The sequence below is a fragment of the Cinclus cinclus genome, chromosome 14 (assembly GCF_963662255.1).
Source record: "Cinclus cinclus chromosome 14, bCinCin1.1, whole genome shotgun sequence".
Lineage (NCBI taxonomy): Eukaryota > Metazoa > Chordata > Aves > Passeriformes > Cinclidae > Cinclus > Cinclus cinclus.
The window spans coordinates 14,415,079-14,440,852 of NC_085059.1; the positions used below are offsets into that span (position 1 = coordinate 14,415,079).

Here is a 25,774-nt window from a genome sequence, read left to right on the forward strand (position 1 = left end):
GATGTCAGTATTGTAAGTGGGAAAGGAGCATGTGGAATCTCTTAACTTGTATGTGAAACTGTTTAAGTCTTTTTATCTGCTCTTCATGTAACAAGTGCATTCTAAATTATATTGTGAATGTTAGGAAATTCCAATTTCAGCTGAATAAATTTTTTAAAGTGTCGAGTCTACCATACTACGCTGTTTCAAACACCTTTTTTTTTTGTGGAACACAGGTAAGCACTACAAAAGCATTACCTTTGAGGGTGAGATGGATGTAATTCATTATACTGTACCAAATATGTTAGTGTTTGGATGTCTGTATAGATAAACTTTTGCCTTTGTTTAGAATGAAATTAAGAATGAAATTAAATGTCCTGAAATTATTCTTCTTGCACTGAACTTAAACACTCCAGTGTTGTTTGGTCATATGATAGGTATAGTGTGTGGAATAATTCCCAGGGGTTGTGGGGGGGAAGAGTGTTCCAATTACCTTGCAAGCGGTCTAACCAATTACTAAAAGGTTTGGGTTTGGATTTGTTTTTTTTGGTTTTGTTTTGTCTTTTTTTTTTTTTTTTTTGTAAAACACCTTTTGCTGCCTGTCCTTACGTTGTATCCCTTGGTTGTTGTGTTTGAAATATTAGTGATCACAAATGCATAGCAGGATTTCTTGATCTCTCTGCAGTGTACAAATAAACTATTGTAAGCAAGATACTGGAAGTAATTTCAGACTTATGTTGGGAGCTATTGCATGTTTAGAATGCCATTGCCTGTTGAACACCTGGTCAATACTGCTCCTTATTGCAAAAATAGCTTATACTTTGACATGGAAGATGTCATAGCTTAAGCCTTGCTACTAGCTTGTTCTCAGGACTGTATTTTTATAAAGGAGCAGCTGCTATTTATGACTCTCAGTCCTTTGAGATGAAGTATGTGTAAATGGTTTCAATTCAGCTAACGTTTTGAGCACAACATAAAAATCTAATTAATCTAATGGGTTTTTATCTTAATATGCAAATTGCCTTAAACTCCCAAACAATCCATGTGTGCATATGTGTTCTTTCAAAGCATCAAAAGTGAACTTGAGATCTGCTATCAGCTTTTAAATAGCATTATATTAAAGCTAATTGTAAATCTACATTTGCTTCTGCTAAATCTCCTGAAAACGTCTCCTGTCTGCATGTTATGGCTCTTTTTGATACCATAGTGTATGCTTTAAATAATCACTACAATAAATGAAGACTTTCCAAAATGGATAGACAAGTTACTTTTTATCCTGCTTTCTGGCTTGGGTGCCTCAGTTTAACCTTAGAATTGCTCTTATTTTTCAAGTCTTGGAGGAAAATAATATAGCTACCTGCTTATCCTGAGTGCATAAAGCATAGCTGTGTTTTTTAGAGTAGTGAAGCTTCACCTGGGTGTAACCTGGGACCTGTGTTTGGAACTGTTTCAGATCCTTGAAAGTGTATTTGGGCCTTTTGTGTCTGTGCAGCCAAGGGTGGCAGCTCTTGAAAAGGATGGTGGGCTTGATGTGCTGTCTGAATGGGGGGTGGGTGTTAGGCTGACATGGTGAATCAAAACAAAACCTGGGCTCTGATACCAAGGTAGAAGTGCTGAGAGGAGCTTTTCTCCTGGAGCCAGTGGTTGGTAGGGGCAGTTGATAGGTCAGGGTGCATCTAACCCACTAACTCCTTCCAGCAGTGTCCCTGGATGTGATCAACCCTCTCTGGCTTTGCTCAGTACTGAGTTGTCACAGCTTGAGGCTTTCACCTCTCCACTGTGTTATCCATATCTGTTTTTGAGATTGGCTCTTGGGCCTGAGAAGGGTTTCTTGCAAGTACTGACTACTTGTACATGTCCATGGTTTTCTCTTGCTCTTTCCTTGCTCCTCCCTCACAAACTTAGCTCCTCCAGTGAGGCTGTGGGTACAGATACGGGGTTTGTGACTGCTGTGCTCATCCCAAACTCATGGTTTATGCAATACCCCTCTTGCCTCATGGTTTGTAAAAGGGGTGTTTGGTTGGTTTAGGTTTTTCTTTTGGGGTTTTTTTAGTATTGCTGGACACTCTTGTGATTTCATGTCCATTTCAAAGTGGTACTTGTAGAAGCAACTTGAAAAAAAATGTAAAAACTAATTAATAAAGACACTTAACTCTGTTTGGCTTTCTTTGTTTAACTAGTAAAGCTGGATCAGTCTTCAGCGGGGTGATGTGAGCTGTACCTCTCTTGCAGTTTTTTGCCCGGTGAGCGGGCGGTTGTGCAGGGCAGAGCGGAGCCTGCAGCGGTGCCCGGGGCACGGGGCCGGGCTGGGCCGGGCTCCGCTCCGGCCCCGAGGCGCTCCCTGCCCGCCCCTCCCTCTCCGTCACCCTAGGCTCCGCCTCCCGGCTCTTCTGATTGGCTGTCTTCCTGTCGCCCCGCCCCTCCCTACCTGTTCCTTTAAACCCCGCCGAGCACCGCCCCCAGCTCGCCTGCGCCGCTTAATTCGCTCCTCCGCGCGCTGCTATTGGCTGGGAGGGGCATCGGTCACGGCTCGTGACGCGCCGCGTGCCGTGACGTGCCCCCCACCCAGGAAGCTCCGCCCATTTATTCTCAACTCGGCTCTGGAGGGGAAAAACAATTTCAAGATGGCGGCGGCGCGGACAACAATGGGGGGCCGGGGGTCCGAGCCGACCCGTGCCTGAAGGCGGCGGCGAGGGGAGCGCGGCGGGCTCCGCTGGGCCCCGCGGGGGCGGGCAGGGCCGAGGGAGAGCGGGGCAGCGGAGCGGCGCCGGGCTCGGGGCAGAAGGAGGAAGTGGGGCGGAGGGGAGAGGAGCGGGCGCCGGGCCGGGCGGGGGGAAGACCCGGGGCGATCCCGACGGGGAGCGCAGGTAAGGCCGGCCGGAGGGGCGGCGGAGGTTCCGCCATGGCGGGCGCCGGAGCCAGCAGCCCGTGAGCGGCGGCGGCCGCCCCTTCGCCGCCCGGCCCATGGTGCTGCCCCCCTGCCCCATGGCGGAGTTCGTGGTTCCGCGGCACAGCGCGGTGATGGAGCGGCTCCGCCGGCGCATCGAGCTCTGCCGGCGGCACCACAGCGCCTGCGAGTCCCGCTACCAAGCCGTGTCCCCGGAGCGCCTGGAGCTGGAGCGCCAGCAAACCTTCGCCCTGCACCAGCGCTGCCTGCAGGCCAAGGCCAAGCGGGCCGGCAAACACCGGCAGCCGCCCCCGGCGCCGCCGCCGCCCGCGCCCCCTCCGCCCGCCGCCGCCGCGGGGAGCGCCGAGAGGAGCGGAGCCAACGGGCTGGACGGCGAGGCGGCGAGCGGAGAGCAGCAGCACGGCCGCAGCAGCGCCCTGATCGCGGTAAGCGCCGCTCGGGGCCGGGTGCTGGGGCCGGGGAGGGACCGGCGGTCATGCCCGGCTGGCACCGGGACCTCTTGTCTGGAGCTGGATGGGGGAAGGAAAACAAGCGCTCGCGGCCGGCCTGGTGGCCTCCGGTGAGAGGGCTGGGGTTGGGGCTGCTTTGCGGAGTACCTTGTCTGCTGTGTTAAAACTTCGCAGCCGATGAGGTCTGATTTGTTTTCGGTCGTCACTTCTGCACGCTGGAAAAGTGTATAAAAACTGCGGCGGGGGGGGGGGGGGGGGTAGTAATAGTGGTAGGGTTTCTGTGATGCTTTAACCATTCAGAGTATTTTATGAATCATATTTCTGGCTAATTCATCTAATATGCCCCTGCAGAAACTGTCAGAGGGGCGTTAATACTGCGGTTTGGATTTTTGCTTGCTTGCTTGCTTAAGTCTTTAATTTGGGGTGTTAGGGTTTTGTGGAGTCATTTGATAAGGATAGGCTTTGTACTGGGGGAGTGGGTTCTAAGGCAATGTGTCTGTTAATTCTGGTACATGTTGGAAAGAATTTCAGTGGAAAGGCAGCTGCTTGTTTGCCACTCATTCTAGTGGGTGTGAACACTATGAGAATCCCACTCCACCCATTAAAAACTGGCTTAGCTCAAAATCTTAATGTTTCTCTGGCTTCTCTAGCATTTCTGGTTGTCGGGACATACTCGCATAGCCGTGCTTGTATATCAAGATAGCTATTGCTTAACTTATTCTGGGCTCTTTAAATATACTGCTGTGTGCTAATGTGTCAGTAATGTAGGTTAGTAGGATAACCTCTTAAAGGCTGTCAGTCCTAATACCTGTCTGCCTTAAAATCAGGTATTTTTAAATGGTGGCCTGCATGAAAATGATTCAATACCACTCTGAGTGTCTTTGAAAGGGAACACTTCATTGAACTATTTCCAGGTTAATATATAGCATAAATCATATTTTTAGGGTGCTCCGTGTATTTGGTTGGTTTAGAAAGGAAGGAGGATATACTTCTCTCCATCTTGGACCTCATTTACTGTTTTTAAAATGGAATCATGGCAGCTTATTGTATACTCGAGCGTCCAGGGCATAATGTGAAATAGTGAAACAGAGGTTTATCAATGTCGTCTTTACTGTGACCAGCATTAGGCAGCCTGGGTGCAGTTTGTAGTATTTACAAGATGAACTGAAAGTGTTACTTAGCTGAATTGTTTCTCTTCTTGCTAATACACGTATGGGACTTGAGGACTTGCTGACTGTTGGGGAGACTGAGGTCCTTGTGACACAGAACACTTCAGAGGACTGCTACAGAAGGGTGCTTGAGGAAGAGAGGAGACCTTGTGCATTCCTGACACTGATTCTACAAAACTTTACAGTTACCTGTTGTTTAACTGACTCATCTTGAATGTAAACTTGTGTCAAAACAAAAATGACTCAAACTTGTTTTTTATTATCTGAAAACTTGGTGAGGGGTTCTGTTTATTTCCTGCTGGGCTCTTTGCATATGGGGCTCTACCCCTTAATAATGTGTATTTTCATTACATTCAGGGTTCTTTAGCATGTCAAATCCTGTTGCTTAGACTGTCACCACACGACTTCATATTGATCGTCTAAAAGAAAGATGTCTCTAATTCATTGGTGTTGTTTCCCTTAAATCACTTTGGATGTGGATTTGATCTAATTAGCATCCATTATAGTGAGGGCTCTCAACAGCAGCAGGTTCTGTAGTGCACTGCACATCTGGGGAAGCCCTTGTACAGGAAGCTGCTGCCAGTGGCCAATTTACACAACAGAAGAGGGGTTTAGTGTGTGAATGACTCTTCCTCGGGGCTGGCCTGCTGTTTCCTTCCTAGGATCCATGACTGTGAGCTTAATTGCAGCTGCTGATTCATCACCTCGTTACTGGGGTATAAAGTTGGTTTGCTTAGTAATTCGAGTCTTGGAAAAAACACAACAACACCTCTACTGCTAATTTGATTCCTCTAGCCTAGAAGGTCACTCTCTAGGTTGGTATTTTACCTCTGCCCGTGAGGTTGACATCAAGACTAAGCATGTGCTTTGAATGGGAAGGACATGGTCTTGATTTCCAGTGTTCAGTAAAATTTGGATGAACACCAGAATTATCTTTTAAAACATCCTGAACACATTCCTTTCCAAAGAATGCTGCTAGCTCAGTGCAACATGCATTATATTAGCTGTTGCTGCTGTAACAATCCAGATTTTTCTATGAAGCTGCACTTGTAAGTTGGTACTTTATGTTGACTGTTAATGAAGTATTTATTTTGGTCCCCGAAGGAGAGAGCAGTTCATGTGAAGTTGAAGGCTTTTGTGAGGTCTTGTAGCAGTAGGACATGAAGCTGCTTTGCCCCAGGTATGGACAGTGTGGGCACTGCCAGGTGCTGTGCTGCAGAGCACCTTCTGTAAATCCACCATGGTCACAGGGAACAGGGTGACACTGCCACTTCCTCCTTAGTGTCTTCTGTGATTTGTCACGTGGACAAGATCAGGTATTTTCTGTTCCATTAGTCTTTTTCTCTAGTTTAGATCCTGAAGTTGGATGGATCATGCTTACAGGCAGAAGTAAGGGGTAGATTCTTCCTTGTTTTCTTACTAAGCAACTGTAAGATTTGCGCTACAGAAACTGAGAGAATACAGTGTTGATACAGAAATACCGTAGGTTATTTCTGCATCATGTAGGCCTGTCCTTCATTTGAGGAAAATGTTGAAAAATCTTCCAGCTTCCTACTTCTAAAAAAGCTCCAGACCATTATTTAGTGTGAAATCCAAATATTGATATCTACTTCACATTTCTGTGGTTTAACATGACAATATTAAGGCTGTGTTCAAAGTAGAAGATGCTTGATATTTGGATAATGTGTTTGCTGTGTTAAACTTATATTTTTGAGAAACAGGGAAGTTGGGAAGAGATCAGGCTTGTCTCCTAGAGCAGTTTTTTCTCTGCTAGGTTCTGATACATGAAAGTTTACTGAATAATGCTGTTTAAATTCTCTGCAAGAGAAAGGTTGGCTTCCTTACATTTCTGTGATAGACTATAAGGCAGTGTGTGGCTGAGCTGAACAGAAGGCATTTCATTGACATGTGAATGAGAATGGCAAATCTGGATCTTCATCTCCACTCCTTGTTTTATGATGTGGTGTCTTGGAAGGAGAGCTGCTCTCTCTTTCTTACTGTTTTTTTTTCCCCACCTGAGAGCAGTTGTTGTGCAAAGAGCTTGCTTTGTCTAGGACTGCCACAAAACCACAAACAGTATTTCTGGAATGAGCACAGAAGGTCTAGTCAGTGGCCTGTGTTGAGAATGCTATGTGTTGAAGCTGAAGAGCAGCATTTAATTGGGAGTGATAGATGTTTTATATTAATATTAGTTAAATACTGAATTAAGCAAAGGCACCAAGTAAAGAGTTTAAAATTAAATTTACATCAAAGGAGAGCAATGCAGTGTTTCTTGGTTGAAAGACCTAAAGTAATAAATTTAAGGGAATAGGTTGCCCATATTGTACTGAAAAGTGTTAATGATGTTCCTCTAACGAAGCTCAGGCTGGTACTCTAACAGTTCAGAAAACCTCATTTCTGTGTAAGCTTCAGTATAGGGGTGTTAAATTGTGAAATTATGCTTTACCACAAAAATAGCAAATTATTTACATGTTACTTATATATAGCTATGATGCAGTGTAGTCTTGCCACCATTGTTTGCTTTTGCTGACAAGTCTGATAGTTTGTTGCCAAACAACTCAGACAGGTTTTTCTTTGTCTCCTTTTAATTCTCTGTGAGGTATTGTTTTATGTTTGAAACATTTCCCTTACCAGATTAGTTAGATATGCAGTGATGCTTCCTAAGTTGTAAGGATCTGGGAGTGACTGAGCTGCTGCTGCTGCTGTTTAAGTTCAAGTGAGGTGGAGGATCCGGCATTGCTGCTGAAGGCACAGAAGTTTTTTTGATTCAGCAGAACAATTCCTGTAGCAGAAGCTGCCCCTTGTGACTAATGCAGGCTTGGGATATTTATAGACATGCCTATCCACAGCCCTTCTTCACTCCAGCAGGCAGTCACCCAAATACAAAAGTCTGCTGGAATTAAAGTAAAAATTAAGGTTAGTCCAGCAGTTTGGTTCTGACAGCACAGTGGAATGCAGGAACACATTTGGTAATAAAATGCTTTCCTTGCAGGGGGAATGCAGCTTTGGAAGCTGAGGGTAGATGCACAGTAAAGGGGGAGCTCTTACTATGGTGTGTAGTCAAAATGTTATATTTCCTATCCAGAATTCATATGCTACAATGTCTGGTATTTGCATTGTTATTCCAGTTTAAGGAGTTGCTGTGTTTATTGCTCCTGTCCTTGGTGAGGCAGGAGAGGAGAATCAGTGTCTATAGAGCACCTAGTGTGAACTCTGGTACATGGGAGTTTATCTGGGCTGCAATACTGCCACTTCCATGGCAGAAAAATGTATGTATGTGTTCTGATTTGGTTTCCCCTTCTAGGTGAGATTGCTAGGAGCCATGTTTGAGCTAGTTTTTGTATTATGTTTGTAGTCTAATACAGCATTTCTTCTTTGAAAATGTCCAGCATTATGTTTCTCTTGCTGGTATATCAGGATAAATCGTTGTAGACTTAATTGTGGTGTTGGAATGGTAAAATAATTTAAAATAAAATATAAAAAATTAAAGCTCTACTGAATCCTGTAAGAATATTTAAATCTCTGTAATCTGTTTAAATCTCTAGCTTAAAAAAACTAAATAAGAACATTATACAGAGCCTGAAATGCACAATATGAATACCAGAATTTTAAGAAGTTTCTTTTCTGTCATGTTCATGAGGTAGTTTGTTTTTTTTAAAATGAAACCTATGAACAGTTTGTATTGTTTTATATATATATATTTGTCTATATATATGTATGTATTTATATATGTATGTATTTACCATCTTCAGTTACAGGACTCAAAGTATAGCAAAGTACTGGATTTTTGTAAAAGGACTTTAGCTGATTGTCTTCAGTTTAGCTGTTCTGAATGGTAAAGGGTTTCTTGCTTTCAAGCAAACAATGTGAACTAAACTTTCATGCCTGTTAAGTTCCAACACATTGAAATGTCATTGGTTTCAGATGATTATCTAAATCTAGTTTCAGGTATTAAGTCTATACCAAAATAGCCAACACCAAACAAAAAGCACCTGAGCAAAAAATCCAACAAAACTAATCACAACAACTTTGTGCCACTGTTTTGATCAGTGATTAATACCCCTTCCCACCAAGGCAGTAAGAGAGCACTGCCCTGGCATCTGAAGTTTTGAACTCTGCCAGTGCTAACAGACAGGCAATAGATTAAGATTTAAGCATTTGTGGTTTCTCATTGGGCTTCTGTAGTCGCTTTTGGACAGCTTTTATGAAATCAGTCAATTTGCCCCTGCAGGGAGACCACAGTTGGGCCGAGCATCATTGTGATAAAACTGGTGTGTTTCAAACAGAGATTGAATATATCAAAATGATTTGTGTGCTCCCTGTTTTCTGCTGGAAGCTTTGTCATTTCCCTGGGCACACCTCCCTGGCATTGCAGCCTGTGTCCTTGTCAGCCTGTGAGTTACATGGCCACAGGCTGCTGTGTTGGACACCTTTTGCTCTTGTGGATAGCACCTGGGTTTTGTCAGCTTGTGTTCTGTGCGTGAGGCATGCGCAGTTGGGCATGTGTGTTCCTGCCAAGGAAGTGTTTATGAAAACGTTGAGGACCATGTGTTCTGCTCACGTGAATGAAATGCAGCTCAGGTGATGTGATGTGATGTGGAGGAGGTGCAGCCTGTGGCCCCTCAGTGGCTCTTTGACAAACTCTCTGTCCTGTCCTGGGCCAAAGGACCAAGGCCTGCTGACATCCCCTGCCTTTCACTGTTTCTATATTGCTATAAATACTTCAGATAAATGCTTTTGGGATAATACTTTTAGGCATAGCTAAATAGCAGTGATCTCGGGAGTTCATCTTTTGTTGGAAAATTGAATAGGCTGAGAAAATGAGAAGACACTTCTGTATCTGATCTTGTGACAGTGGAAATGATTGGCTCACTGCTACAAATAAAATAGATTGATTCTGCTAAGGAAACCATGGACAGCATACTGGAGGAACACTGTGCCTTACAGGGTGGAAATGACCAGGAAGATTAAAGCTGAAGGGGTTTTCTTAGTGAGTAGCAAGCTATGCTTTACTTCATCCATGTGTTCATTGGTTTTCTCCTGAGTTTTGTCAGAACAGAACAGGTTTTTCTTGCCTTGAGAACTCTGTTTGAGCAGCTTGATATGTAGATAGCTTGCAGTCTGACTTGTATCTCACATGCATCTTATTATTTCCCCCTCAGACCAGATTATTTGGATAGACACAGACAAACTGGGGAGGAACTTGATCTCCCTTTTTTCACCAAAGGAATACAGTTTTAGGTGAAAGGAGGATTTTGTCTCGAGCAACTTACAGTCAAAATGTCTCCAAGGATCAGATATCTGAGTGTTATGACTGTTAAAACCCGTGGAGATATGAGAGTTCCTGTGCTGGATATCCTGGTTTGTATCTTTTTCTAGACTGCCATGAGTGTAGCTCACAAAACAAAGTTATTTTTTTGATGTAAGTTTTCAGGGGGTGGGTTTTTTCCCCTAACTGTTTAGAATTAAAGAGGACCTATTCCCAAACTTTGAGTAATTTGACTCATCATATAACCTTGGGCAAGTTACTCATCCACCTTGAGCTTCAGTTTTCCTGGTGGGAGTATGAAGTAAACAATGGGAAATGCTGAAAGCCAAATGTTGTGATGGAGCTGAGCTTTCTTGCTCTCTGTTGTTTTGCACTTTTTCTTACTTTTAAAAAGTACATTAATTAATTAAAAAGTAATTGTACTTTTTACAAAAAAGTAAATTTCTGTTACTCTTTCAAGTTGGTATTTGAAAAGTTCACTGAAGAGCTGCTACTCCAAGCTGAAGACCTGATGTTCAGATTAAAGAGATTTCAAGTTCCAGCCTCTTCTCCAAATGTACTCCTCATCTCATCCTACTCAGTCTTCTGCTGATCTTGCTACTCTGCTGCTATTTCCATGAGCCATCTAGAAGATCACAGTCTCCAGGAAAGCTTGAGTCTGTCCCACAGATAAAAATAAGGCTTTGCTGTTAGCTATGCAAGCTTTAAACAAATAATGGGAGCTTTGCTCTTACCTGTGCAGGAATTAAATGGTCTGGGGTTTCTTTCCCCCCAAAGATCAGCTCACTTTAGACGGTTAAAAAAATATAAACAATTAACTGTGAACCAGTCCTTCTGTCTGTAAATCAAAGAATGCTGTTGCTCAGGCAAGTGTGCAAAATTCTTCTGATAATTTATGCTGGCCCTACATACAGCCACTTGCTTGAATACTGAGATGTTGAGGTTTCCTGTTTTCCCTTGGATGAGAGTTTCCCCCAGGGGTTAGTGGACTGCCTTGTGAAGACTGCAAGTAATATGAAAAGCACCATACTTGTCTTGAGGTTTGTTTAATGAGCTACTCTCCTGCCATCTGAGAGGCCTATTGTTCAGTGACCCCACAGCCCAGATGGGTGGCTTTTGGTGGGGATTCCTGTCGAGTATCCTGCTGAGATGTACCAGGGTGTCTCACCCAGGTCGGGAGCTGATGGCTGTTCCCCCTTCAAGCTCCCGACTCTGTTGGAGCAGCGTCTCTGCCCTGCAGGTTTGTCTGTGTTGGTAGAGCATTTTCCAGTATCAGCAAAGCTCAGATTTTTTTACACAATGCACCCGAGGGAAGGAAAAGTTTATAGTAACCTTTGATGTGTGCAGGAATTCTGTTTTCAGATGTTTTTGAGGTCAATAGAAAGAACTTTCTATTTGCTAGAATGCTGGCAGGAAGGAGAAGTCGAACAAAGGCGCTCGGGCTCTGGCTGTGAAGCTGCTGCTGTAGCCGCTGGTCGCTTCTAGGTGGCACCACGAGAAAGAGAATCTGTGCCTTCACCATCTGTGAGAGGCCAACTGTGGAGCTGCTTGGGGCTCTGCTGGTCAGAGCAGCTGGCAAATACTTCAGGAGAAAGGAGGGAAGGAATGAACTTGGTCTGCTGTGATAGAACTGAACTCTGAATTGCATTTTCCACAAGTGTGAAGCAACGATCGCTAAGTGGTGAATTGGTTTTGCTTCAGTGCCAGAAGTGTGATTACGTACAAAATTTATATACATAGTTCTTCTCTGAAAGTTATTATCACAAGAGAATTACTCGTTTTTTCTAAATATTTAAATGTGAGACTGTTTTATAAATATTTAAATGTGAGACTTTTATAAAATGGTCTCATGGAACAATTATACTGTGTGATAGATGAAATAAAATACAGATTTTTATTCTCATCTAAAATTTTATTCTTAACATTCTTTAATATTTTTCTCATTTTGAATGGGAAAAATCATTACATATTCCAGTTCACAGCCATTTTTCAACTTTCTATTGTTGTGACTTTTAGTTTTGTCTGAAGGAGCTCTCTGTTTGAAGTAGTATGTGTTTTTTGAAAAATTTCCCTAAGAGATTATAGTGAGGAAGTCATCTCGTGTGCTAACTTGTAAAACAAAATGTTACCAAAACAAAGATCCAGTCGTTGATTTTTTAAAATTTTTTTTCTGAAATGTTTTATTCAGAGCAAGACAGTGTTCTGGTAAGAAATACAAATCCAGATCTGTGTAATACAGAACTACATAACTAAAATATTCCTTTTCTTTTTCAGCAGCTTCATGAGACTGTGAAAAGAAAGCTTGATAGTGCTGCTTCCCCTCAGAATGGAGACCAGCAGAATGGCTATGGTGATGTGTTTTCTGTGTCCAAGAAACTGCGTCGTGAGGATGGTCTGGGAGTGAGTGGTTCTTCCAATGGAATGCCCCCTGTGTCTCCACTCCATCATCTTGACAAGAAATCTGGTACTGGTGATACCTTACAACTTAACGGGAAACAGCCAATGGGGCTCGATGGCATCAACAAGAAGTGTCTTCCAGATTCCAGCCTGCAGATGAATGGAGGTGGTGATGCGGATGATTCATTTCCTCTGAGTTTGAACAAAGAGCTGAAGCAGGAACCTGTAGATGAGCTTCCCTGTATGAATCCTGTAGCAGGGGGTTCTATATCTCAGAATAACCTGATGCCCGATCTTAACCTAAATGAGCAAGAATGGAAGGAACTTATTGAGGAGCTCAATAGATCAGTGCCCGATGAAGACATGAAGGATCTCTTTAATGATGACTTTGAAGACAAAAAGGATGCAGATTCTTCAAATTCAGCTGCACAGACTCCATTGCCACAAGATATTAACATAAAGACTGAGTTTTCCCCAGCACCCTTTGAACAAGAGCAGCTGGGATCTCCCCAGGTTAGATCCACTTCTTCAGGTTCAGCATTTATTGGTGCTGCTTCTGTACCTGTAAGTGCCGCTTCTACAACAGTTGGTAATTCTCAGGCTATGTTCCAGCCTTCCGGTCAGTCAATGACTGAAAATCCTAATCAGCCCATGATGCAGGCATCAAATCACTCTCAGAACATCCAGAGGCCTGTGTTGTTACCTGGGAAGTGTGCAGGAAGTGCCAAAGAAATGTCTTCTGCTCATCAACTTCAGCAGATTGCTGCCAAGCAGAAGAGAGATCAGATGTTGCAGAACCAGCAACAAGCTTCACAAGTCCACCAAACAAATCAGATGTCAACGTGGCAACAGTCTGGGCCTTCCCATAGTCCACTGGCAGTCCCATATACCATGGAAAATCCTACTAGCCCATCCGTTTATCAGCCAGACTTCAACAATCAGAAACTCATGATGCCTAATTTGGGAAATAAAAGCTCACCGAGAGCTGGAGGCAATTATCACGTGAACATTTTGGGTCATCAGCAAAACAGTTTGAACCAGAACCCTGTGAATAGTCAAGGCTCTATGCTGGACTATGGGAACACCAAACCTCTTTCCCATTACAAAGCAGAGTGTGAGCAGGGGGTGGCAGTGCCTGGGCAGAACAAGACTCCCATGCTGGCATACATCCAGCAGCGCCAGCAGCCACCACTGTCCCATGTAGGTGATGACCAAAATGGGATGATCCTGTTGAAACCCAAGTCTGGAAACATCACCTACCGACTGCCACATGGTCAGGTGAATGTCCTGAATTACCTTTGCTCAGTAGCAGATTTAAGGTTATTGTGTAGGTAAGGCTGGAGTGCAGATTCCTTGGTATAGTTTCAAATGTTTTCATTGATTTTAAAGAGAAAAATCCTGTATACAAGAATCTTAGACAAGAATCATGAGGTCTTTTTTCCACTGGGGACAGTTTTTAGTACTGGGTTTTGGGTCATGTAACCTGTGATTTCCAGCTTAATATACTTTGTGGGCAACAAATTATGTCATGTTTCACAGAAGCTTCTACTTACAAAGATAAATAGATGCTTTGTAAACTTTTGACTAAAATAACTCATAAAACTGTAGTGTTACACACTGTTCTCAAAGAAGCTTTGATTTCTTTACCTTGTTTTTAGTCCCTACTTGTATCAGAGTTGGCTTGCTATTAAAAGACCTACTTTTGCAGAGGGGTGGAAGTGGGGGCTGCATTCCTGATTTCTTGGGTGCTCTGTGGAGCCTTTCAGTTCTATGGATTTTTATTGGTTAAGTCTCTGGGCATTGGGGAAGCATGGTATAAGAGAGAAATATATCATTAAGATGAATAATGGTAAGGTTTGTTTGCTTGAAGCATATGCTTCAGGTTTTCCTGTAACAGAAAATTCCAGATGGTGCTCCTTTGCCTTATATAGAACATTTACTGCAGGTAGGTTATGCTGCAGGTGAAAATTTCTGTAGTGGGTGGAAGTATAGACTCATTGGAATTCTGTAACATGTACCTGCAATGCACATACAAGAGGGCTTGTTGGAAAAAAGGTATTTGTTACAAGGATTAAAGTTTCTCCAGCAAAAGCTGTTTGAGATCAACTCTAGTCATATGTTCCCTCAACAAAACAGAAAACCTGTGAAAAAGCTCTGATTAGTCTGTGATAAAGACCACACTGGTGTGCACCTGTTTGAACTGGAAATTGGGAAATACTTTGAGACTGAAGTCAAAGCCTCTGTTTCTACATGTTGTGGAGCTTCTGACCCTAACTCCAAAGTGGCAGTTTTGTGTCTGATGCTGTATAGATGGGTGTTTGGCTGTCTTTAATTAGCTGAACTTCCATAAGAAGCTTCACAGGTGAAGAAGTTACTGCATTTCTGTAACTTTTGTCACTTTTCCTATGTTCTGCAGGATCAGAACCCTGCTCCTACTGTTCCTCGTGTTCCTGTTTCTGTCTCAGGCCCTGGGGTGGGTGCCCAGGCTCCAAATGTCTCCATGGCAGGTAACCACAGCAACCCAGCTTATCAGCAGCAAGCAGCAGTGATGAAGCAACACCAAATGCTGATGGACCAGCAGAAGCAGAGAGAGCAACAACAAAAGCACCTGCTCATGGAGCAACAGAAGCAGCAATTCCTAATGGAACAGAGGCAGCAGCATTTGCTGGCAGAACAGGTGAGAGGGGTGAGAGAAACAGCTATCTGTTTTATTAATTTGTGCTGCTTTGCTTTGGTGCATGAAATAGCATTTGGTGTTTTAGAATCAGAGAATAGTTTGGTTGGGAAGGACCTTAAAAATCTCAATTCCGACTCTTCTGCCATGGGCAGGAGCACCTTCCACATGACCAGGTTGCTCCAAGCTCCATCCAACCTGGCCTTGAAACCCTCCCGTTTCCAGGGATGGGGCAGCCGCAGCTTCTCTGGGCAGCCTGTTCCAGTGCCTCACCACACTCACAGTAAATAATTTCTTCCTAATACCTAATCTGAACTTAACCTCCTTCAGCTGGAGGTCTTGGATTCCCCCTTGCTCTACCACTTCGTGCTGTTTTGAGATACCTTCCCCCTCCACCCTTCTTGTGAGCCCTCTTTAGGTACTGAGAGGTGCTCTAAGGTCTCCCTGAATCAGCTGCCCATCAGAAGCTTTAAGAAAGAAGGAAATTATACAGTCTCCTCTGAACTGAAAATGTATGGAAGCCCATTTTGTGGGGAAGGTTGTAGTATAATATGCATTGTGGATGTATGATTGTGGAGCTTGTGGAGCTATGGCTGTGCCAAGTCCTAGCCAATGACTCTTTTATCACCTGGAGACATCCTGATAAAATTGAGGTCTCGATAGAGGTGACAGAAAAACTCCCTCAGTTCGGGAGCCACTGTAGACAAAACATAGTAATGTGGTTGGCAGTGTATGAGTGTTGGTAAAGATATGTTTTTCATATTTGGGTTAAAACAATTTGGACTAAGGGAATACTATAGGGGAATTATATTATTAAAGACTGAAAGAAAATGCCCAAATCATGAATAAAATCACATCTTCTCTATGAGTTATGTGATCTGTAAGCTTAGAATACCTTTTAGTAAATCAGTCAGTCTTTGGTTACTTGTATGTTAATATCAGGCATCAAAGATGAGTCATCATTACTTTCCAAAATGTTAACAAACAGGTATTCTTTGAGAGCAGATGGGGAGAAAGGAAATATGGGGTGTGACCTTCTGCTTGTGGTTTTGCATGTCTCGTGGATGGTGATCATTAGAGCTTTGTTAGAATTGTGGCCCCACAGGTTTCCTTAGGACAATAATGGACTTAACAGGTGTCAGATCTCTCTGAACAGCAGGGAGGGGATAAGTAGCATATCTCAAACACAGCATTGAAATATTTTTTCCCAATCTATTTGCTTCTGCTTTGCCAGCGCATGTTGCTGCAGTAAATATCAGTATCATGAAAAAAACTTCATTCATGTCCTAGTTATGGTAACTACAACTAACTAAGTACTAGAACTAACTTCTGAAATCTCCATTTTTCTAGAGTGATGCTGGCACCCTGGTCCCAAATAAGGAGTGGCTTTGCCTTAGAGCTGAACAGCTTTAGATACTGCATTTGGCACATTTATTGGCCTTGCACTGCCTAGTCAAGCTAGGTCTTGTTAGCATTCTGATTTGATATTTCTTTGGATGCATGTGATGCTGGATGCGGTTTTACAAAAAGATTTCTGAATCTGCTGATGTCTACTTTGCAGGAGACTTGTAGTTTCAGGTAGCTCCAGTGCCATTCCCTGCCACTATAAATTTGTCTTTTCACTTGGCATTCTGTGTATTTTTATTTTTTTTCCCCCAAGCCAGGTTCTGCAGTTCTTAGTTTCCCTCAGAACTATGGCATCTCTTGTTGGTTTCCGTGGTCAGCCTCTTTCAGGTCTGACTGGTCCTGCAAGCAGCAGGGCCTCTGTCAAGAGTCCTGCCCTCTTAGTTCTGTGCATGTCTCAACAGCTTGTGGTGATGTGTATCTGCTGTTTGTTACATTGCACCAGTCCCTTCTGGAAAGGCTTCTGGCTTTACCCCGATACTCTTGGAAGGGAATTTCTGTCCCCTGATGTGCTCTGTGTAACTCAGAATTTCAGTCTGGCTGAAGGTATCTGAGGAAGAAGAGACTGAAATGCTGTGCTTGATATATTTCACATTGCCAAAGCAGTCACTTTTAGTTAACACTAAGTTAACTGAACACAAAGTTAACGCTGTCAGAATCTGAGTCTATTGTCACTACATATATGTTCCCCTCATGATTTTAAATTTCATTTTCCCCCAAAGTTTCCTAATAGAAAAATTGCTTGGGTTATTTTTCAAATGGTTTGATCATAAAATAGGTATGGATTGAATTTGCTTTTATTTTAAAAAGGCACATTATTTTGTGTCATGAGTAGGGTTTGTTTCAGTTGATCAGTGCATTGCTAAGGAAGCGGTTTGAAACAAGGGTTGCAAAACTTGTATTATTTTTATTATGGATTTAATTCTGCATTTTTCCATAATCTTTTAGGAAAACTTGTGATGTATGAGAATATGGATTTGTGTGTATCTTTTCATGTTTGCAGACAAGGACTAGAAAATGTTTACATTTTCAGTTTTTGCTGTTTCTGACTTGCACTTTCATTGATTTCTGAAGAGGGGTCTAAAATACATTGATTCGGAAATAAGACCAAAGAAGTAAATATGGGGATTTAAAAAATACACTCACTTTTGCTCCTTTTGTATCTGTATCTCTTTTTGTCTTTAGGGTATTACTAAAAATGCCTGTTATGTTACTGATTAGGAGACTAATATCTCAGATTTTCGACCTTTTGAAAGGCTTTAGACATGCACTGCAGTAACTCTTGTAGTGCGTGGTGTTGTCTCTGAGATCCTGATCTCGTCACTCATCAGATTAAACTGTTTGTGTTTGAGCCTTGAGAATAAAGTCTGAAGTGACTGTAGGGCTGCAGAAGCCCCTTTGTTAACCAGCTGTGCATAGAATTATGCAGGCAGCTTGTTTTTATGCACAATAGCCCTTGGAAAAAGCTTGATCTGTTTTCAGATTATCTTTCCTTGGATCTTTCTTAGGAGAAACAGCGGCAGGAGCAGCAGCTGCAGCGGCATCTGACACGGCCTCCTCCCCAGTACCAGGATCAACCACAGAATCCATACCAGCAGCAGGTTGGACAGTTCACAGGTCAGTAAACATGGCAATTGAAATAATAGCAGAAAAATACCAGGAGTGAAAAACAAGGTGTCTTCAAATTTCCTGGATTGGATAGCTTTTAATTAATTTATTAAAGTCACTCTGCCTTAAGAGCTCTTGACCTATACTCTGATTCAGTTGCAAATTTACAGCTTCCCTGGTCACAGGTATCTGGGACAACTTAAGCTTCTGATTCTTAATGTTGTTTGGAAAATGTGTAAAGTTTTTAAGTACCTTCATTGTTCTACAGGCCTTTTTTATATTTCATTGTGCAGGTGGGAAATTCTCTCTGTCTTTGATATATTAAGATTCAGAAGGTTTTTTTCTGGAGCCTGACATCACTACTGCCTGTATCTCTTACAGGCCCTCATTAAAGAAAAATAAGTGGTGTGTTATTTCTCTTATCTCTATGATGAGTTTAAAAGTTTCTAACATTTTTATCCCTGCTGCCTTTAAAAGGGAATGCAGTTTGAATTCTTGTCATTGCATGTTAAGTGTCTTATGTGGTTTTTTTTTTGTACGAGAAGCAGCTTAGTATGTCTGTAGCGTATTAATTCTGATAAATAAAATGTTATAACTATTCAGCTTGAATAGCTTCAAAATGTGACAGAACTAGAAAGTAATACAAGCTCATCTTTCTACCTTAAAATCTCTTACTTGAGGGATCATCAAGAAGCCACCTGTCTTTTTTTTTTATAAACCTAGAGTACAAGAAAATTTCCCTTTGTTTTGTTTTCTTACTCTCCATGTTCCTCTAGAAATAAATACTGAAGGGGGAAGATGCAAATGGAAATGTAATACCCTCACCCTGACAGTGTTCGTGTCTGGGCAGTGTCAAGTGCAGCTACAACTGGGTTTTGTTACTTAACTGAAAAACTTGACGCCAGTACAAAAGGATTGTGTGCTAAGACAGGGATCAGTAGCATCCTTTATATATTGCACTGAAATTTTTTTTATCTTGCCACTTTTCTACAGAAAGATAGGCATACAAGTATTAGAATTAGAGTAGGTTTTGCTATAAGGAACATCAGTACTATTAAAAATATTTTTTCCTTGTAATGATGATTGTAACTATTTTTTGCATCTTAAATCCTGATATGTGTGCTATCTCTTCACTGTAAATATTGTCACAGTAAGATTCTTCCCCCACCTATCCATTCCCTCAACACTGATGTTTTTATTATGTGCTTTGTTGATAATTAATTCAGTATAATTTGAATTCTATTTGAATTTGTTTTTCATAATTCTGTTTTTATTCAAATACCATATTAGTAACAGTGGAGAGCCAGTACTCCTCAGCTGTCATAAAATCTGAAAAAATTCAGCAGTTTACTTTTGGTTTTGAAAGTAGAGAAATTATTAGTGCAGGTAGGTTTCCCGTGGTTGACTGTAAGGACTGTGGGGGGTGTTATATGCACTACACTTCACAGAGCTTTTCTGCTTTTTTGCTTCAAATAGGAGGCTGTTTCTTCTACAAGAAGAAATTTTAAGCTCAGAATTTGCAATAACAAAGGACTGTATTTGATTTGCTCAGAAGACATTTTTCCAAATCACTTTCTTTGGCTATCAGCACTGCATAATAACATAGTGAATACTTCACTGTGGAAATCCAAAAGATGCTTCACCAAAAATTTCTGATTTAGATATTTCTATATTAGATAAATAGAAGATATTCCTGGAAGTGGCAAAGTGCAGAACTGGCAACCCTACAGCTGTATGATAAGAAATGCACTCTTGTGTATGCATGGAATGACTGACTGTGTGTGTAGTAAGAGGTATTTTTTAACAGCTTAGTAAATTGTGTATGCACTTCAAAGTATATGTGTTTACCTTTGTTCACAAAGAAATATCAGAGTCCTGCCTTTAAAGTCATAATTCTTTGTAAATTAATGATGCTGAACTCTTAGAAGTGGTATTCAGATATTTTTAGGACATTGGCATATCTGTGTTTGAGATCAAGGTGGAGGTGCTAACTGGAGCAACAGTTGACACTCTTTAATTACACTCCTGTTCTCTGTGTGTTGCTTGCAGAGGTCAGTTTATACAAATGTAGCTGCACCTGTCTTCTGGGTTATTGTGCCTACAAGCCTGGCTTGGCTCTGGTTGAACCTGAGGTGTTTAATGTGCAAAATATTTCTTTGTATTTCAGGGTCATCTTCAACCATGCCCGGGGTCAGTAATTTAGGACAGTCCAGCTCTGGTAGTCCCCGGATGTTTCCTCAGAGCCAGAACATGATTCAGATGGGACCTGGACACGCTCCTGTTGCTCCCCTGCAGTCGGGCTCCAGCCAGCAGGAGCGGGGGGTGTCCCAGTACCCCAGCATGCAGAACATGCAGCGTGGGGGGTTGTACAACCTGGCACCTGGCATGACCCAGATGGTTCCCCAGCACACGGCTCCGAGTGCCAATGGACAGACCCCGATGCAGAGACAGGGCAGCTTGGGCCAGGGCACTGCCGTTCCTGCTGCCTACGGGCAGAACACCTTACCAAACTCTACTATTTCTCAGCAGCACAACAAGGGTGCACTGAATCCAACCTTATCTAAGCCACAGATGGCGAGAGTACCAGCTGCTATGGGGGCTCAAAATTCATCTTGGCAACACCAAGGTATCCCTAACATTAACAACCAGACACAAGCAAACAGTGGCTTAGGACCATTTACTGCCAACTCCTCTTTCCACATGCAGCAAACACATCTAAAGATGTCCACGCAGCAGTTTGCCCAGGGAATGCCTCAGGTAAGCCTAAGCACCAGCAGGCCCATGAGCTCGATGAACGCTGCTGTCTCTGGGCAGATGCTGTCGTCCTCCCTGGGAGCGCAGCCGCGGACAAACCCGCCCGCACAGCAGCAGGTACCCTCACAGCAAGTCTTGCCTGGCATGAACCAGACTGTTCCAGACCTGAACGCTTTCAACCAGAACCCGAATCAGCAAATTCCCAACAGAGGAAACCTGCACTGTAGCCAAGGGTACCCCGTGAGGACGACCAGTCAGGAGCTGCCTTTCGCCTACAGCGGCCAGTCAGGCAGTAATGGACTTCAGAACTTAACTGGTGACACAGATCTGATAGACTCTTTGCTGAAAAACAGGACTTCAGAGGAGTGGATGAACGATTTGGATGAGTTGTTAGGAACTCATTAAAATGGGGCTGGGGGGGTTCTACTTTTTTTAATTATTTCATGAGATATAAACGACTCTTGGACCAAAAAACCTGTGGCATTGAGGAGACTTGCAGGCATTAGAGGTAAATGGTTGGGAAAAAGACTGGAGCTGCTTCTCAATGAGTGTTGACACGTGGTCACGGCGCACCAAGCAGGTCTGCAGGAGGAGTGCGCTTTGTCTGCAGTCTCTGAGGAGTTGCACACTTGAACAGGTCAAAAAATAGTGTGTCCTAGCCAGCCTTCCACAAATCTCACTTGCAGTGTTCCAAGACTAAATATTTTAATTATTTAAAAACAAAAATTCCACAGAAGTAGTGCAGAAAGAACGCAAATAGTTGCACAAATTGTGTTTAGGGCTTAGTCTGCAGCTATTACTTGCAATAATTAATTGTTCATAGCTTGACATGCTGTTATAGTACTGTCCATCAACTTCTGATTTTTGTTTGAGAAGAGGCTGTATGCACCTGAGTATGCTTGCAAAATGTTTGGAATTGTTTCTTTTCCCCATTGCTGAAGCATGTGCCTGTACTCTCAGTAAGCAAGTGATATTTCACAGTAAATATTTCTAGATGCTGGTAATAGATGAGAGAAAGTATTAAAACCTGGCCAGTTAGTCTAGGTAGTCATCTTCATAGATTGTAGTCTTCTAAGCTGCAGTTTGCACTCTGTTGTAGAGAGGCACAGTTCTTGGCTTGTACCTTGCTGTGTTTAAAGGGGGAATTTCTTATGGGAGAACTTTTAAACTATAGTAGGTTTAACATGAATTATAAAGCCATTTACTTTGCACCTGTTTCTTCATAACTTATTTCCAAAGGTAGTTGTATTTAAATGAAGGCTTTGCTTCATGACAGCTCATCTAGTTTTCTTTGTTGTAAAAAGTAAAACTAACCTTTGAGATCAGTTCATCCCCCGAAGTTAGCAGTGAGCACAAGACTTTGTCACTTCAGGATAAAAATAAGGAAAAAAGAATTTGGCTGGGACATGGAAAGTCCTTATTAGCAATAATAGCACAGGCAGCCTGGGAGAATACTTGTATCAGGGTTGCTCCAGTGTGGAAGTCTGCCCCTTTAAATGCTTTGTTTTTTTGATACTGGCTTACAAGTTTGATAATCTTTCTATAGACTGGTGGATTTATGTTTTTAATAACCCTTGAAGCAGATGCTGTTCTTCAGCTCAGCCCAAGGAGACTTCTTATCCGTATGTTGGGGTTGATCCCAGAAAGGACAGAAACCACAATGGGAACAGTCAATGTTCCAAAGTCCTTACTCTCTACCAAAAAAATCCCTTATCCACCAACAAACCACCTTGCCTTAACATTTATTTTAAAATGAAAATGAAGTTGAAAGCTTTTGTTCTAAATGCACAAATACCTCTTCCCTTTCTAAATCCACTTTCTTGGAAAACTCCTCTAAACTTTCTAACCAAACCCACCATTGTGATTTAAAAGCAATTTCCTTCAACACAGACTGGCTTCTCCAGGAGTTTTCTGCATTGCAGAATTATGAGAGAGGGTTTTTTCCAGAGGGGGTGAGGGGAAGTGAAAGATATCATTGGTTTCAAAGAAGGAAAATATTTTGCTCTATCTGCAGCTCCTTTATGAGACAATTTGCACTTTGAAAACTGCTTTTTTTTTAACACTAATAGTTTAACCCTTTCCAAATATGCATGGAACATTGTTTGTCCAGCACACTTAGCTAGCGTGGATGAATTCTGCTCTGTTGATCAGATTTGCTATTTTATCATGTTGAATTGTTGGTGAAAGATGTGCATTGATCAGTGGATCCCACCTTTGAACAGTGGATAAAACTTCACTGAAGCAGGCTTAATCCCTCGTAGAGCTTTTGAAAAGGTAACAAAGATTGTCTTTGGATGGGAAGATGAAGGTGTTGGTGACTTTGGTTGTTGACACTTCTGATATTTTCTAGAATAAGTAATTGAGATGCAACTAACTGATGCCAGCTTTTCCCATACTGGCAATCTATGGAAAGAGCTAGTGAGCTTGGTTTACTATTAAGTTAACCAAAAACTGGTCCAAGGTAAGCATCATTAGAAGAGTATAGATGTAAACTAGCAATGGCAGGGGAAGGAGTGTTTGCTGTATTTTTAATTTTAAGGGTTAACTTTGCACCAGTGTGCCTTCCCTTCCTGTCAGGGGTGCTTGGGACCTCACTTTCAAGTGACATCCTTCCATGTCACTGGTTTTTTCTCCCCCTTACAAACACTTGACAGAAATAACAGGGTAGTAGGATTCAGCTTTTCTTTCTCCCTGTTTAGGTTGTGGTGAAATCTGCTCTATTTTCCAGTAGATTTTGCACATATACTTTGTTCTGAATAAGTCAAAATACAGTCCATCCAGTTGTGATTTCTTAACTGGAGGAAAAGAACATCTGCTGTTTGCATTATTACTACCAAAAAGGCAATCCAGCAAAATGTCCAGGAAAATGCAGGTGTGTTCTTTCCTCCACTGTTTCTGGAAGCTAAGGTGGATATTGCTCTGCTTGACCAGAGGGTTTGTTCAGGAAGGTTTCTGGGTTTGATGACAGGGCCTTTTCATGGTACTGTTGGGGTAAAACAGTGTGATTCTAGACAAACTGGCTTATAGTGCCCATTGATCTCCGTGTGTGAACAGGATCCAAACAGCCCCTGGCTCTGGCTTTGGTCCCTGTGCACGGAACGCAGTCGGAGCGTTGGGAACACGGTGCCACTGGAACAAGGTTGGAACAGCTCAATGGAAATGAAAATACGGTTCTGATGTGTGTGGGTTCATGGGCAGGGCTGGGCTCTGCCCTGGTGCCCTGAAACGTGTCACTGTCTGTGTCTGCACTCGGGCTTTCCATTTGCTGCAGCTTCAGAGCAATAAAACCAATCTCCCCTGAACTGAACCCAGCCAGCCGCCCATGGCTTTATTTATAAACTGCGGTTTTGGTTGGGCAGGCAAGGTGAGAGTGTCACTGTGCAACATCCACTGCCTTCCAAAAACCATGATCCAATTGAAAAGGGTGCTCAAATTTTTGTTATACACATTTCCTTTGTGTAAATAAATGTTTACAATTTTATATTAAAGATTTGAATAAGAGTTAGATCTTCTGACTGTATATTTTTTACTTTTTATAGATTTTAAAACTATAATTCTTTATATATGTGTTTGGGGGGGTATTATGGTAAGTTTTATGCTTGTAAATGGAAAACAGTTGAATTTGATGCTAACCTTTATGAATTTTTGTCATTGAAATGTATAAAGAGTCCATTAATCCCCTTATTCTTTTACTACAATTACTGGTGCACACCAAAAAGAAATCCTTCACTTCTGTTTTATCATTATAAAATAAATATTTTGCTAGTGTATTAAATGTACATGGTGTGACTTGATACATTTGCATGAGCTGAGCAGAGTTCAGTGTTGTCCTTCCCAGTGAGATGGTTCCTTCCCTTCATCCCAACACACAATTTTTGCTTAGCTATTACTAAGGCTCAAATTCTGCTGCTGTGTCTTACCAATGTGGATAAAGGGGCCTTAGAAAACCTAACTTTGTGCTACTCCCACTCCCTCCGGGCTTTTTTTTTTTTTTTTTTTTGGAATGCACTGTAGGCCTTAAGCTGGGAAATTCTACTGCAGAGGTGGTTGTTAGTAGTGAAAAATATGTTAATAACTATTGAGGCCTCACATATGCAAAATTGTAGAGCTCCAAAATGTGCCAAATCCCTCAGAATAACAACCCTTAGAGGTTCAAACTGATTTCCTCAAGACTTGTCTGATGCAGGCACATGGCACACACAGGGATGCAGCTGAGACGTGGGACACGTGCTGCAAGCAGGAGCTGATGTTTCTGAACAAGGAACAAAGGACCGGCAGCAACGTGTGTGGAGGTCTTGGCTTAAGGCTGCTAAAGTCCCATAGCCACTGCCCAGCTTCAGACATTGAAGGGTCATCTCCAGGCTTTGCAGTTGGTGTCATTGTGCAGTTGTGTTTGCAGCCCCAGCTCAGCCTCTGGGTTTCCTCCCAGCATCCTGACTTACCAGAGTGTATTTTTAATGTATTTCTACTCTACAAGTTTTGTGTTCTGTTAGGGAGAGGAGGAGACCTGTAACTTCAAAAGTTTGTAAAGAACCAAATGTAGCAATTAGTAGCAGTAGCAGAATCGGCTGCTTTTCACTCATGGGGAACTGTGAAGTTACATTAATTTTTGCTTTATTGTCCCATTTAAAATGCTGCATTTTAGTTATTGTTGAGTGAGACAGAATTTTCCCAAACTGTCCCCCACTGAAATGAAATCTATGATTTTCCAAAGATTTTAAGGAGTCAGTGGCAGCTTGTCATGAACCTTTGCTCAGAAGCTAATTTGATTTTTTTTTTTTCCTTGAAGCTGGTGTTTTTCCTGAGAGTAACAGAAGTCTGCAATGGAAGTGTTTTCTTGAGCCTAAATTGTTTGTTGAAATATGTTGCTGTAAGAAGACCCCGGTAGCATTTCCCCTCTGACTTTTATATTGGACACCAGAGATGAAATCTTTGGTCACCAATAGGTTCAGTTAAGGCTAACTTTTAGGTTTTAGTTCTGTTTCGTCTGAGTCTGCTGTTCCTTGAGGAGTCTGAAGTCACATCATATGAGTGTTTTTTTGAGAGAAAGGGAGCGATTTTGCTATTCTACATGTGTGGTTATTTATAAAAAGTGTAACATGGGATATTTGATTAACTGAATTTTCAACTTGTTGAGCTGTCACAAAGGGGTTTTGAAGCAAT

General features: G+C 42.3%; 1 protein-coding gene across 3 annotated transcripts; it reads left to right on the forward strand.

The window, feature by feature from the left end:
* The first annotated feature begins 2,800 nt into the window (after positions 1-2,800).
* MAML1 (mastermind like transcriptional coactivator 1) lies at positions 2,801-22,863 on the forward strand. 3 transcript variants are annotated; one of them, XM_062501889.1, is made up of 6 exons: positions 2,801-3,243; positions 4,394-4,408; positions 12,052-13,449; positions 14,588-14,848; positions 17,758-17,866; positions 20,025-22,863. In XM_062501889.1, exons 1-6 carry the CDS (start codon positions 2,944-2,946, stop codon positions 21,014-21,016), a joined length of 3,075 nt encoding a protein of 1,024 aa, XP_062357873.1. In that variant the 5' UTR covers positions 2,801-2,943; the 3' UTR covers positions 21,017-22,863. The 3 variants fall into 3 exon arrangements, with proteins under 3 accessions (XP_062357873.1, XP_062357871.1, XP_062357872.1); XM_062501887.1 differs by lacking the exon at positions 4,394-4,408 and having other exon boundaries at positions 2,801-3,312; positions 12,049-13,449; XM_062501888.1 differs by lacking the exon at positions 4,394-4,408 and having other exon boundaries at positions 2,801-3,312.
* The last annotated feature ends 2,911 nt before the right edge of the window (positions 22,864-25,774 follow it).